At 40.5% G+C, this 16062-nt stretch overlaps 1 protein-coding gene across 1 annotated transcript in view; it reads left to right on the top strand.

Annotated features, from left to right (window-relative positions):
* The window catches only part of FLVCR1 (FLVCR heme transporter 1), a 36048-nt gene extending 27731 nt beyond the window's left edge, over positions 1-8317 (top strand). Inside the window, exons 7-10 of the mRNA XM_036912495.2 lie at positions 346-451; positions 671-782; positions 5307-5374; positions 5539-8317. Of these exons, the coding sequence (XP_036768390.2) occupies positions 346-451; positions 671-782; positions 5307-5374; positions 5539-5613 (361 nt within the window). The 3' untranslated portion in view covers positions 5614-8317. The remainder of the gene's footprint in view (positions 1-345; positions 452-670; positions 783-5306; positions 5375-5538) is intronic.
* Positions 8318-16062: the final 7745 nt, after the last annotated feature.

Raw genomic sequence — 16062 nt, 5'->3', positions numbered from 1 at the left:
AATTATTTAGAAATATATAAATAGTTTTAAGCTGTTTTTTGGTACATGTAGGTAGAAAATGGATAAACCTTACTTAATCCACATGACTTTATCTAGTTAGACAACTGACTTAGAAAAGCAGAGGTAAATCTTTCTCGGAAAGAAAAATCAGGAATTGTTTTGCTTCTCAGTTCTCGTTATCTTGGACTGAATGGTGAATAATAATAATAATGCCTTTCATATATCAACTCAAAATATTCATTTATTAGATCATTAGAATAGGCCTGAGAAGTAGAATGATTGTGTCAGTGTGTGATGCTGTCCTCCTGTTAGTTCTTTTCTGTAATTCTGGCTTTATTCTCCTAGTTTCTTCATGACTGGCTACCTCCCCCTGGGTTTTGAGTTTGCTGTTGAGATCACTTACCCTGAATCCGAAGGCACTTCGTCTGGCCTTCTTAATGCTGCTGCGCAGGTAAATCCCGCTTCCTCCGAAACCTGAGGTGATCCATCCACCAACTATTCTTAGTGGATAGTGAGTTTAACTATAGTTTTTTTTTGTTTTAAAAATTGTACCTTTCAGTGAATGTTTCAAGAGGCCAAATAATATGAATTAAATAGTTCTGGGGAAAACTTTCCACTTATTTTAAAGAATGCATACTTTGTAAAAATTATTTCTCTCATTCTATTTTAGATATTTGGAATTTTGTTCACATTGGCTCAAGGAAAGCTCACATCAGACTATGGTCCTAAGGCAGGGAACATTTTCCTGTGTGTGTGGATGTTTGTAGGCATCATTTTAACAGGTAAATGAAGGTATTTTCCTGGGTACCTGAGGGTACTTGGTCATGTTGTCTTTAATGATTTTCATGTGTACTGATTCTCAATGGTTTAGCAGAATTCTAGGAGAAAAAATGAGGTAAAAAACCAAGGTAGTATTTGTTTTCTTCTAAAAAAATGAATCTATTAATTCATTTTTTAGGTTTCAAATCTAATACAACTACTATGCATAGAAAACAAAACTTGTATCTAGCGTCGCTCAGGACTTGGAGTTGGTGGATCCGGCCTCAAGTTCTAATTCTGGGGCTCACTAGCTGAGGGAACACAGACAAGTTACCCTTTCAAATCCTCCTCCCCTCATTTATATGATAGGGTATTAAAAAGCCTGCCTTAGAAGTTGCTATGAGGGTTATCGGAGGTGGTTCACGAAAAGCTCTTAGTACTGTGCCTGGCACCCAGAAAGTGCCTGATGACATTAGCTTTCATTATAATGAAGTAGTGGTGGTAAGAAGTCAATTGGTGGTGGTAGAAATAAGATGTGGGATGGTTAGCCTGTTCTTTTTTTTTTTTTTTTTTTCATTGTCATTCAGATAAATTTACTGCTTTATTAAAAGAAAAACAAAATATTAGGTGACAGAAGATGCAAAACACAAGTCTTCTTTTACTACAGAATTGCCTTATATTAGAATGAAGAACTGCCTGAATGCATTTAAGTGATAGGTTTTAATAATATTCCCTTGTTTAGTTTTTGTTTCACAAATATTCTAGGATAGAAAACACTTCATTAAAATAGCTTTAATAGTTAAACTAGACATTTCCTAATCTTTAATGCCAATTGAATATCATTAAACATTCATCCATTAGGTAGGCAATGTTTAGGATAAATACCGAGTCACTTTTTGCTTGCTGACATCCTCTGATAATAGCAATAAAAGTCAAAATGACCATTTTCTTATGATATCACATTCTTTATCCAAAGCAGCAATGATTTAGTGTTTTGTCTTATACTATGGCTTATTATAAAATTGTGTTACAGCAAATACTAGGATATATATATATTTTTCTGTTCAATCTTGGTCATATGTTTCAGTAAATTCAATGTTTCTTCATTTAACATTACTATTTCTTTATTTTAGACTTTGAATACCTTTATTTGGAAGTGATTTATTGTTTTTAAATTTAATTTTTTTCTAAAGGATATAAATAGGTAGCCCTTGTTTTTAAATTCCTTTTAGAGAATAAGCCTTATTTCTCGTTAATGTAAGTTGCTTATACACTCATAAGAAATAATGCAAATCATAGTTTAGATTTTTGTATTAGTTGACCATGGAAACATTATCACACCCTTATTTGCATATTAAGGATTACAGTGAAAGAATCCCTTGGAAATGATACTAGCATTAAAAATTTTAAATTTAATTTAATAATAGTCACACACCATTACTGAAGCACTATAAAGTTCCAGCTGTCTCAGAGTGTTTAATTTCTTTAGAGAGAAGAACCTGGTATTTCCATCATGGAAGCCTTCACCATCAAGGCCATGACTGAGACTTAGTAGTCTTGTCAATTAGGTCTACATCCTGAATTCAGACTAACATCCCTGAAATTTTTCTGAAAGAAGGAGTGTTCCAGGAAACTCAAATATTACTTATAATACAGTTTCTTTTTTTGAGAGGGCATCTCTCATATTTATTGATCAAATGGTTGTTAACAACAATAAAATTCTGTATAGGGGACTCAATGCACAATCATTAGTCAACCCCAAGCCTAATTCTCAACACTCTCCATTCTTCTGAAGCATAACGAACAAGTTCTTACATGGTGAACAAATTCTTAAATAGTGAATAAGTTCTTACATGGTGAACAGTGCAAGGGCAGTCATCACAGAAACTTTCAGTTTTGATCACGCATTATGAACTATAAACAATCAGGTCAGATATGAATATTCGTTTGGTTAGCCTGTTCTTATACTTAGGTATAATCAAAATAGACTTGGGAGAAAAGACAATAGTGCCCCACATGTAGAGAAAGAGAATGTAAAAGAACTTTTATCCATAGTGTGTCCAGGCATAGAGGCATAAAAATGGATTTAGGAACAAGACTTAATGTCCAGCAATGCTTCCAGGTCCATGTTGGATTCTACCGTTACTTCACTTTGCTGATTTCTTTCCACATCCCTTTATGAATGTATAGAATCAAGGAGAAATTCTTTTTGAAACCCCAAATATGTACAAGTGATAAACATTTATTTTGGAAATACGCAATCACCTAGGGTCTCTGACATTCATGTATTATGTTCAAAGAGTGTCGATGTACCCTGTGTCCTTGGAGAACATCATAGCATGACAGAGTTTTCCGCATTCTCTTCAGTCAGCAAAATAACATATACAAAGCTGTGAAAATATAATACATGAACTGCCGTAACTGTTGATGTGTTGTGATTCCATATTGGTTCTTAATTCCCAGAGAAGTGGCATATACCTATCGAATAGAGTGTCATTGTTGAGCCAGAAAAGGGAGCAGTTTTGTACTCTTGTTTTCATGTTACTTTTATAATCAGATCTATATATATTAATTCAAACAAAATAAGTACGGAAAATTAATTAGAAGTGAAAAAAATTTTTTAATTCTACACTGGTACTTCTACCATCTATAATGTTAATTTCTGTCACGTGTTGAGTATTTTCTTGTAGAGGGTGATGAATTTTATATCCAGTATTGATTTATATAGACAAAAATGAGGGCTGGGCAATTCCTGAGGTGGAATGCAGGTGGGACCTTTTCTTTCACATTTTTTTTCCTTAGAATTGCCGGGAGTTCTTGTTTTAACATAGGAATTATTTTAATGCAATGCGGTTTGCCTTTTGAGTAATGACAGTTCCCTGTCCTTATTATTTATCCATAGCCCATCTGTATCCATTGAAAAGAAGTAGGTGATGATGCCATTCACGGTGTTTCTAAATTCTATAATTAGTATGATGGTAAAGAAATATACAATTTCTCTTATTAAAAAATCAGTGAGAACCTCTTTGATCTGCAAATCATATGACGTAGAACTGAGAGTCAGTGGTGATCACTGCTGGAAGTTAAAGCACAGTGCTTTAATACCTAAGCCGCTTTTAAATATCTCCTTACATAATATCACCGGTTGCTTTAAATTCATTTAAATGCATTCAGAAAAGGCTTTTTACATATATCCCAATAGCTCAGCGTAAGTACTGAATTTCCAAAATACTGGTATCAGTAATAGAGCAGAATTATAAGGGGCAGTGTGGATTTCAAAGGAAGCATTAAGACGAACTTTTAGGACACTGATTTTACTTTCATCTTTTATTTTTACTTTGCTTTATGACTGATTACTTAATTACCCACAAACACATCTTATTTTACACTTTCTTTGAGTAGTCTATGGCTTAACTACCACATTAACACTAGTAACTTCAAATCTATATCACTAGACCCTGATCTCTTTGATATTTCAGACCCATGTGTCCAATCCTATATCTATCGCTAGACCTGTGTGTCCCACGGGCTGGCATTTTATAGTCAGCCTGTCCAGAGCCCAGCCTGCCATCTTCCCACCACTCTATTCCTCTTGTGCTGTCAGTGTGTCGCCAGGACCACCATCCATTTAGTTGTCCAAGAACTTATGTCATGCACTTCCCTTCCATCTCCATTTTTCATATCCCATCAAACCACCAAGGCTTACTGGTTCTATTCTGAAATCTGTCCCTATATCTCAATTTCTTGCATATTCAGGACTTACCATCTCTTAGCAGGATTAAAGCCTCTTGGCTCACCTCCTGCCTCTAGTCTCACTACCAATAACCACCCTCCCCAGAGCTGCCAGACTGAGCTAATATGTAGGCCTAATTGGTGTCCCCGCCACTCACATGCAGTATAAACTCTTATGCAGAATACAGGGTACTTAGCAACCCAGCCTCATATCCTGTGACTTCCCTCTTGGACTTGATGCTCCAATGATCCCAAACTGCCTATAGTGCCAAGAATAGGCTATCCTCTTCCTGCCCAGTTTCTTGGCATACAGTTTTCTGCCTACCTTGAATGCCTTCCTCTGTCCTCTATCCTGCTTGACAAGTTCCCACTCATTTTTCAAGTTCCAATTCAAATATGTTTCCTCTGGCAAGCCTTCTGGATTTCCTTTGGCTGACATAGGCATTTTTCTCCATGCTTCTAAGCATACCTAGTACATACCTGCATTATTATAGTTATTATTTTAATTATAATTATAATTGTCAGTACTTCCCTAGACTGTGGAGGGTGCTTTAGGGAGAGAATTGTGCTTTTCATCTTTGTATCTTTGGTTCTTAATATCCTGTATTTGTTCACTAATGAATGACTTAGTAATAATTAATTTAATGGCTTAGAGAGGCCAACACTATTATTTTTTCAGGCTACAAGGATGCCATTGAATATTATGGTACTACTATAGTTTGCTAAATTCGAATATCAAAAAAGAGTTTGTACAGCTTAGAGAAAAGTATATTCATACATACTCTTTGGTAACTCCATTGATGCTTCTGTTTCAGCATTAATCAAGTCTGATCTGAGAAGACACAATATAAATATAGGAATTACAAGCAGTGATATTAAAGCTGTAAGTAAAGAACATTTTTGATTATACGATTGAGAAATGTGTTCCTAGAATAAGTGAAACCAGTCTGTCTAGTCAGCTATTTCTTTTCCTGAACCAACTGTTGATCTGTCTTAATGGTGTATGCCGGATGCTATTAATTTTTTATCTTCTGATTCTTTCTACAGTTGCCAGTTGATAGTCCCACAGATCAAGAATCGAAAACAATTATAATGTCCAAACAATCAGACTCAGCAATTTAAGGAAAAGTTAATATCATGTGACAATCGAGTGATAAGGCTTGGTTTGTACGTTACAGGAAATGGATGCTTACTTAAAAATTATCATATGATCCCTAAATGCAATTACTGTTTCACTTAATTGTTCCTTTAAGCAATATTTTGCTTAAAATACTTTTTCTTCCATCATTTTAACACTACCATTTATCTGATGGGCGCTGTTTTTGGTCTTATATTGTCAATCTGAAAGTAAGCTTCTTGACATTGACTTTTCAAAAGTGTTTTTCTTTTTTGTAGAAAATGGAAGTTTGGAATGATTTCTAAAATGATAATATGGAGGTCTAATGCCTTTAAGTCATACAGGAATACATGAGTTTACATATAACAATATCTGGTAGAACCAAGTGTATAACATACTCCTAATTGGCTCCCTCTTGTCCTGGCCTGGCTGCCCAGGCCCCCCAGTGTGAGCATATTATGCCCACATGACCCTTCTGACCCACCAAAGCATGGTATTGGAATGACACTTCCTGATGACATGTAAGACTTTTGCCATTTCCTGTATCCTCGTTGTACAGTGCTTTGTAACAGGTACTGTCAGTGGCCATACAGACCACTCTGTGTACAGACTGAACCCATGACTTTGGTCTCAGGCTTAGGTTCTGATTAAGCGAAGGATCGCAGGCTCATTACCTTGAGTTCTGTGCACTGCCTTCCTATCAATGGTGTAAATGCTGACACTATTTTTTTCACTCCAACTTGAGATAGAGTAGTTTTGTACCATTGCTTTTTTATTTTTATTTTTTTTTCAGTATACAACTTTCTAGCAAGAAAATTTCATCCCATGTGTTACTGGCTTTTTCATGATTTCTTGTATCACAGCTATACTTTTGTGTGAAGATTCCTGAGATGAGGAAGTCAGTAACAGCTCAGACTAGGCGTTGCCATTTAGTGGAGACCTCTTGAAATGCTAATGGTTCAGGCATGCAGTATCATTTTTATGACCATTCTCCTTTGAGGAATACTGTGTCCCGGGGCATCCTCCCTCAGCGGTGGAGGAAGTGGATTCTTCGCTACAGAGTGTAGTCTCCATACTGTTGACACATTCTGCTCCTTTACATGCTCAGGACAAGGAGAATAGGACCAAATGTGTTTCCACAGTGCCTACCGCTGCATTTTGTTTACAGTGAAAACATAAATGTTGTCCTGACTCTCTAAGCTGATCGGGAGATATCTTTAGAGTAGTGATATCTAAACAGCCTGATAATTACATTATGTCCACATTAAATTTAAAGTCAGTTATACCCTTGAATACCCTTGAAGTGAATTAGCAATTCTGATTTGGATATAGTATATGCAGTTGCTTTACATTATAATTTATAACATTCTCTGTAATCAAACTATTGTAGATTATCAAGTAAATTATATAGGATGTGCATTTATGTAAATGATTTACATATTATTTACGTAATGTATTACCAGAGAATGTGTTACCAGAAGAACTCAGCTGGGGATCAGGAACTCCACAGCCACGTCCTGGCTCTTTTTCTAACTGTCCCTGTAACTCCCTGGGCAGCAGTTTCCTCATCCGTATAATGAATGTGTTCGATTTGATCTCAGAGATCTTTGTTAAATCTTAAATGCCATTCATCATGGGGTAGATGAAATCACTGTACCACAGAAACTTAACTCTAGAGAAAAATTCCCTGAACAATTGGATAAACAACTGATGATTGTTATTTTGTGGATACAGGGAATTTGAAATGTTTTAGCCTTTTAGCCTCTTTACTCAGTTGGCCATACCTTTGGCAGAATATGCTGAGTCATTAACTTCCTAAGATATTTATATCCCAGGTTTTTTGGCCTCTCCTCTAAATAATTTTTTTTTTAACTGTCAATGTTGTTTAAAATAATCATGTGTTTGCTCTATTCCTGAGATTTTTGAGTTACAGATAAAAGTTGAACACTTTATTTCTGAAAAACATATGCATATATGTCTTGTGTATCTTTCCTTGTTGATTAGAAAAAGGATGAAATATATGACAAAATGTAAAATGAATAAAATTTCTGTGTTTTGAGTTAAAGTCAGATAATGTCATGTAATTCTGTCTTTGGAAAATGGAGTTGGATAACCATAACTTGTGTAAATTTTAATCAAATGATTTTAGAAAGAAACTGGTTGCTTTCCAAAATTGTTGAATTTATAAATGTTGCAAATACAGCTTTTGCTCTTTGTGAATGTTGGCGAAATGTCTTTAAAAATGTTTATGTGTAAACTCAGCATTGCCAGAAGAATGCCTGTCTTGTCATTTTTCATTTTCCTATTTTTGCTGTGTTCTATTTATGTGTACGTTCAGTCTTCAGTATTTCAGACTTGAAATAAATTAATTTTTTTAATGTTCAAGTTCTGCTACTTAGGTGCACATGGGGAGTGGAAAGGGATTATAAGCTTTCAGAATGGGTGGAGGAGGGAGAGAGGTGGTTTGTGGAACACGAGGAAACAAAGTCCACCTGGGCAGGGCTAACCAGCAAGGTAGCATGTGCTTCACCTGCTCGCCTTCCTTGGTGGCTGCCCCTTCGTTGGGCAAGAGCCATCCCAGGACACTGCATCTGTGCTTCAGGCTTCTCTGCCCTTTGCTCCTGGGAGCATGTGCCTTATCTGATAGGATGTGTCATTTTCCCTCAAGCCCTTGCCGATTCATGTAATAAAACCAATCTAATAAAATAAGTAAGTTTCTTCATTGAAAAACAGGGCATAATAAACATTGATTCTTCATAAGATTAAGATAAACATTAAAAATGTTCAGCATAAAACTGGACATAGCACTAAAAGTTGGCTACTATTTTTACACATTAATGACTGCTATAGCAACATATTACCACTAATGTGTATTTAGATTTAAAGAGAGAAGAGTCCAAGTCCAAGTGACTTATAGCAAAAGAATACCAGTATAGAAAATCTGAGGTCCTGAGAGGGGTCGATGGAGAAGGTATTTGGGAAGGAAGGAGTGGTACTTGTACAGGAAGTTTTCATCTCAGAATTCTTTTACACTTAGAAATCATTGAGGTCCCCAAAGAACTTTTGTTTTTGTGAGTTTTATCTGTCAATATTTATCATACTAGAAACTAAAAAAAACACTTTTATTCATTCAAAGGTATCATTCACATTTCTGTGAAAAATAACTGTTTTCCACAACAAATATAGTGAGAAGAGTGACACTTTCATGTTTAAAGAGTGCAAAAAACTCTTTAATATCTGGCTTTATAGAAGCTAGATTCTCATCAGATGTGGATTCAATCTATAGAGATAACGCTATTTTGACATGCTTGAAGAAAAGCCTTGCACACATATGAAGTTGGGAAATAATTATTTTAATAGCCTTTTCAGATAATGGTGGGTATTCTTTATTAAACACTATATCAAAATCTGAACTGGTAGTGCCATAAAGGTTGGTTGCTATGTTAAATCTGAAACAGTATCAATAGACTTTTCCTGGTTTGTTAAAATCTAATGGTATGTCTTCTACTTTAAATAGAACTTTAACCATACGTGGTTTTATAACATGCATTGCCATTTGGAAAAATAACTGCTTCACTGAGTTATGCAGCTCTTCCAAATACTGACATATTTCATTAGGCGATGCCCCACCAATCACATTCGCTAATACCCCAACCTCATCAGAAAGTTTTCTAAGTATCAGGAAGTGGTCAAGCTCACACAAGTTTTCTGAAACTTGTTTTGGCAGATGCAGGTTTTCTAAAACGCCAGTGTTAGTTTGAAAACCTGATTTTGTCAGTTGTTTCTTGAAGTGTTGACAGGCTCACCTCCATTGCTTTTTGAGAAAATACCTGCCAAATAGCCAAGTGTGAATAACCATAGCTTATTTGTCGATTGTTCTTTCAAGAAAAAATGGTGTATGAAAAGAAGCCTCTGGTTTGGTTTGCAACTCAAATAATTGTACAAGTGCCTTTCCTCTAAAAACTTCATGCTTTGGTGTGTGGCAGAAGCACGTTAAGCATACTTCTCATTTCATCACACAGTATTAAAAAGTCATGCGCCCAAGGATTTGGATTCAGTAGCTCTTACTTCTTCATCAAGGATCTCCTTAGGTAAAAACTGGCTTTTTTTTTTTTTCATTGCAAGTGCATGGTGGCAGAGTTCAACGGCCACCTGTTCAGGGTGGTGCCACGGCCTTGATTTGGACTATGGCACCAAGTTTTATCCATCACTGCCTTTGCACCATCAGAACTAATGTCAACATGGTGAAAAAGGCAAATAACTTCTTATACTATTACTAAAGAGTTTTGCCATAGATCCCCGCAAAAGGGTCTTCAGGCCTCCCAAGGTCCTGCTGACCATACTTTGAAAGCCACTCTTCTAGAAAAGAGATTGGTCGTCATTGACATTGATCAATGACTGACAATGTGAGAAAAAGAGTAACAAGTCGGTAATAACTCAGACTAGGTGTTGCCATTTACTGGAGACCTCTTAAAATGCTAGCTGTTCAGTTGTGCAGTATCATTTTTATGGGACAAAACAAGGAACAAAACACTAATGAGGGGACAGATGAAAGAGTCATTGGAGACGGAGGAGGAGCATGGGGGAAAGAAAGGCCGAAGTAGGCCGTTCTGTTAATGAGGCCAAAGAGAATTGGTAGCTGCAAAGGAAGATGTTTCCTCCTATGTAAACAGGAAGCCATAAAAAAAAAATGCTACCACTACCTCTTGTACCATTTTAATTACAGTATGATATTTCCAGATAAAGTTAACAGCTTCATTTAATTTAATAAATACTAAATGTTGAGGCAAAGTCATGAAACTGTTTGAAATGTACAGTAATAGATACCATTTTATCTGTTACCAGGACTCTATAAGAAATAGCTTAAAAAATCTAAGACCTTTCTCAGCTCCTACTGAGAAACACTAAAATTACATTTAGATTTTCAGTAGAAAAAAATATTTCTGTCTAGAAGAAAATACAATTCCTATTTCCCACAGCAGGCACAAGTAGATAGGTAAATAACACATTTTTGAAGTCGACTGTCTACTGTAACCCACCCACCCAGTCTCAGCTTCTCAAACCAAGACGCCTGCCCACACCACATGACCCCTCATTCTCTGCAATTGTTGCTAGCCATTTGTACAGGTGACAACATGCCCTGAAGTGACTTCAGGGGCCTTGACTGGATCCTGTGCCTGGAAAATGCCTTTCTGATATCTCCCAGGGGATAAAATATCACTGAGTCCCTAAAGAAAGGTTTCAAAGCACACTGACCACCAAGAGGGAGTACCCCTTATCTGAAATCTCTGCTAAGATCTGTAGATGCCCTGTGAGCAGGTTTGAATAGGAGTAAGGAGGATAGGGCCTGGAGGCCCTAAAGCCTTGAGAAAGGAGAATGGGATTCAGAAGGTGGGGCTGGGGGGTGGGGGGAGGCTCACTAAGGTGAGGCCTATGAGCTTCATTTTCCTGTTTAAATAAATGGTGTATTAGACCTCTGCCTTTGCGAGCCTAAAGTCTTGGGTGTGGAAACTGTCTATGATCTTGGGAAAGTAATTTAAACTCCATGAATTTCTGTTTCTAACTCTCCTAAATACAATAATGTTTCCTACCTTGTGGCTTTATGGTGAGGATTAAATTCAGGTGGAAGGCACACAGTAGATCCTTAACAAATGAGATCCATTATCAATATTGTGAGAAACTGTAGAAAGGGACTGTGGCTAACACTTGAGAGGTAGTTGACTAATTTGGGAGAACATGATGTTATGTGTTTGAACTTGATGTTACTACCGCAGCTGCCATTGAAATCATTAAAGTATGTAGCCATGTCCATGTGCGTGTGGGTGTGGCACTGAGCATTGTGCACAGAAAATGAAACAAAAATGAGTTCTGAAGAGACACTGAGATCTGGACAAATGGAATGGTAGTCAAGGCACCAAAGAATGAAACTGAGATGCTCTCAGGGGCAGGTAAAAATGGTTTTTATGTTTATTGCACTAGCCACAATAGAAGAGATTGAGCAACAAGGTAGGGAGAAAGCCACCCACAAGCCCACTACCTTAATACAACTCTTCATTTCCCCTTGTTCTCTTTGCATTCACATGCATGCATGATCTTACATAGGTGCTTCCCAAGTAATTATATCAAATGAATAAGCCAAATTAGCCAAATATTTCTCCTTTATGAGGAGAAAATCCTCCAACATATTCCAGAGGCCCTTAATTAAAGGTAAAAGCACCTTTTTAAATTTGATTTGGGAATGTTGTCAAAATGATAGGCAGAAAAGTCTTTATGAGTGTGGTGGAGAGAAAATAAAGTCAGTAAAGCCCACTAATAGGGACTCAAAGAGTTAACCAGATAAAACCAGAGAGTCAGAGAAGACTCACAGAGTTAATTAGCTGAAGTTTCAAGGATCAAGAATTACTTGGAATGTCCAAACACTCCCCAGATAAAGAAAATACCAGAAGACAAGCACAGTAACCATTAGAATGTAGCCCATGTTTCCATTTCACCAATTAGCCCAGGCCTCTAAGGCCAGAGATTGTCAATTAAGGACTTCTCTGCCCTGCCAAAAACCCCATTAAAAGAAGCCTCGCAGTAAGCGGCCTGCCTTTGCCTACCTTGACTCTGGCCTGCTCCTCCCTTGAAGCATATTCAAATCAAACTTTCACTCTGCTTGTGTCTCTGCCTTTCAGTTCTTTGTTGCAGTAGGGACAAGAATTGAGAATCAACTCAACCTGTAACATAGGTATCAATTTGTATATTTAACATAAAATTATAAGCATTTTCCATGTTGCTACATGGCCCTTATAACCATTAATTTTATTTTATTTTTCATTTCACTGAGACACGATTGACATGCAACATTGCATTGGTTTGAGGTGCATAACATAACGATTTGAAACGTATATAGTATGAAATTATCGTCACATTAAATTGTTTTAACACCCATCATCTCACAAAGCTACACTTTTTTTCTCATGACGAACACTTTCAAATAACCATTATTTTAAACAACTGAATAATATTCCACTAAGGCTACTATACTTACTTAATGGTTCCCTACTCTTGAATACTCATTCATTCACTGATTCAACATTTGTTGTGCATTTACAGTGTTGTCAGGATTTAAGGGGAGAACTGGAAATGTGTAACAGTGTCCCTGTCTCAGAATGCTCAAAGAAAACAAATCATCAGCATCCACAGCATTTGATCAAGATTGTACCCAAGGAGATGAGAAGGCTCCCCCGGGGAGATAGCATCCCCTCCTGCAGTACAGGAACACATAAGGCAAGGCTTTTTCTTTCTTTTGAGCAGAGGAAGATTGTGATGCTCGGAAGTCCCCAGTTCCTTTGTTTTATGCCCCTTATGCCTCTCTGCCCACCCCAGCACTCACCCTCACCGCCCAGTTTGTCAAAACCTCTCAGCTTTCTCCATCACAATGAAGTCGGGCAGCCTGAAGAGTAATCCTGATTGGATTCGCGATCTAACTTGGTCTGGGCTAAACGGATAGAGCTCACACAGCCTCAGTGTCCGGCAAGATCATGTGAGGCTTTACACCAACTTGTGTCCCCCAAAGCTGCTGAAGGCTAGTGCCTCTTTGACGTAGAGCAGATTTGCTTTTCCTTAGCCCTGAAAACCTGGCGTTTAGACCTGACACTGGCAGGGAGAGCCACTTCCACACCAAAAGTGGGGAGCGCACCCCCTCTACTGGTCATTTCGTGAATTGTTTCAAACAGCTGAAATTTCAGTGGATTAGTGTGAGGGTTGTGTTTGTGTTGGGGATGGGAGACAGGGATGTGCCAGTTCATTTCAGCTATATCTCCAAACCAGTCACTCCTATACACATACGTTACTCGTTAAATGAGTGAGTGCCTTCTCACTCCCACTCTCTGGGCAGCACAGTGTGGGGCAGTGATGAAACATTAGCCATCACCAAGCTTTCACATTCTAGGGATGGTTCCAAGCCAAATAATGGGATGGTCATTTGTGCTGGCTCAGCTTAGCCGTCCTGCCCAACTTCTGCAGCCTGGAAAAGGTTACCATGCTTCTCACTGGAGGCTGTTCCTCTGTGGAATGCCTGAACTGCTCCTTGCCCTTGGGGTGCCCTCTGGACAGCTGCTCCAGGCGGCCCAGGGACACAATGGTTTCCTTCCAAAGACACACCTCAGCTTGGCTGTGTGCTTTCACCTTTCCCTGTTCATTCCTGTCCAAGGTCAAGATGTAGCAGGCCTGTGCCGACACCGGACACATTCGTGTCAGGCAAAAGGATTTGAACAAATGTTGGTCTCTGAGCCACGTTACTCAGAATGTGGAAACATGTAGTTCAAATGGAATAAACTCTACTCTGTGTCTGAAAGAACGAAGCCATCCTTCCTTAGCGTTTCTCCCTGTTATGTGCTCCTGCGGCTGATTCCCAAACCTTTCCCACCTGCTGGCACACCTAGCAAAGGATGTTACCTGTACACAGGGGCAAATGGATGGTGCCCTGACTGGAGGCCTCTGGCATCACCCCCAGGGCCTGCTCTGCCTCCTGCCCAGGTCTCGAGATCATGGCACACTTTATCCCAAAGGTTCACCGACTTGTGTGGGCCTCACAATCACCAGGAACCCTTGTTAGAACGTAGGGTGCTGGGCCCCACCCCCAGAGGTTCTGATTCTGCAGGCCTGAAGTGGGGCCCAAGACTCTCTATTCCTAACAGGTTCCCAGGTGATGCTGATGTGGCCGGTCTGGGGACCACACTTGGAGAACAGCCTGCACAGGCCGGCTGAGCCCGATGGCCTCTTCAGGGGGGTCAGCCTGGGCTCAGCACCCCTCCCCATGGATGCGCCCCATGGCTGCCCCAGAAACCTGTCCTCTGCTCTGATTGGAAACGTGACCTAGCCGTTCTTTCCATTATCCAGATAGAAGGGCTTTTGTATCTCCCCAGGGAAGAGGAACATGGTGGAGATGTGGTTTCTCAGATACCCCGACAGCTCCGTGCGCCGCGGCGCATGTGCGGCTGTGGTGGACGAGCTCCGAGGCACCGACGACACGCCACTGGGCACCCGCCTCTGTGCGCACGCTCCCGGCACCACGGGAGCCCGGGGGCGCAGGCGGATTCCTAGAGGGTGCCAGCTGTGGCTCGGCCCCGCCAGGAGCCTCTTCCCTCAGGACTGCATCAGAAGACAGGTGGGGTGGAGACGGGAGCTGGGCTCCGCCGCAAGAACGGAGCGCTAGACAAACCGGCTGCGGAAACCAGTTTGCTCCCCGGGGAAGACGGCACTGACACCCCATCCCTGCAGCCCCCCTGGATTGCCATGAAGGGAGGAATGCAGCGACACCACTCCCTGGTTTGGAGAAAAGGTAGCAAAGGAGAGAAGAGGTTCTGTCCCAGAAGCGGACAGGAAATGCCTCCCTTACAAGTGGTAAAACGCCTAGGCTTGCAGCTGAGACCTGCTGAGAGGGTAGCTGGTGAGGAGGGCTGGGCCGGTGCTGTGGTACATCAGCGAGCAGGAGCCCGGAGCCGCTACGGCAGGGGAGGCTTCCCCGCGGCCAGCCGGGGCGGAGTCTGACGGGAGCACCTGCTCTGCCCCTTGGGAAACCCTCACCCCCACCTCCCCATCCCCGGTTTTCTCTTTTCCCGCACATCCGGGAGGTCTGACCCTGGGCAACAGCTCCGTGTATTTAAAACTTGACCTCCCTGGTCGTCTTTTCAGTCTCGAGTTTCTTTCTGCACAGTCTCGGCTGACTTTCCCAAAAGGCCCCGTGGCGGGTATGTTGTGTGTGTTCCTGCCCCTTCATCACCCTCCAGGGACAGGTGAGCACTTTAGAAATGGAGACGATTCTCGCTCATTGAAATGCTTTGTGGGATGCCTACTCCGCGCAGGGCACCGGATCCCGTGACAATCCCTGTCCAAGGGACCAGGGATGCCTTTGAAAAACAAAACCGAACCAAAACCCCCGCAGACTGTTCACACCCATTCCCAGAAGCAGACTCCTGGGACCCACGGCGGCACCGCGGGAACTTTCACGAGCAGGCCGTGTGCTCCCGAAGCAACGGGGCAGTGGCCACCTTTTGCCTTTGGAGGCTCTTACCACCTATTTGGAGGACTATTAATGAGCAGGGAGGTTCCTCCTGTAAACGGTGCTTTGGGGGCTGTTTTGCCTGAGAGGTTCAGCCCTGGGCAAGATCAGTGAGACCAAGAAATGACAACAGAACGTTCTTGGGGTAAAAGGGTGTATACCTGGCTTCTTTCTCCCGCGGTAGGTTGAGCGCTGGAATCATGTCTGCACCCAGCAGTCTGCAGGTCCATAATCTACCTTCACCTCTGCCCAGAGCACTGGGCGGAGCTCTTTATATAGTGACTCAGTCAATACTAGCTCATTGATAACAGGTGGGGAAGCAGTAGCCTAGCAGCAGGCCAGTTACATCATCAAGTAATTTAGGGTCAGGTGAGGATCTTGGCCATAGGCACTTCCATCCTCCCCACAG

Source organism: Manis pentadactyla, chromosome 9 (genome assembly GCF_030020395.1).
Source record: "Manis pentadactyla isolate mManPen7 chromosome 9, mManPen7.hap1, whole genome shotgun sequence".
NCBI classification, from domain to species: Eukaryota; Metazoa; Chordata; class Mammalia; order Pholidota; family Manidae; genus Manis; species Manis pentadactyla.
This window is presented reverse-complemented; position numbering and strand designations above follow the sequence as displayed.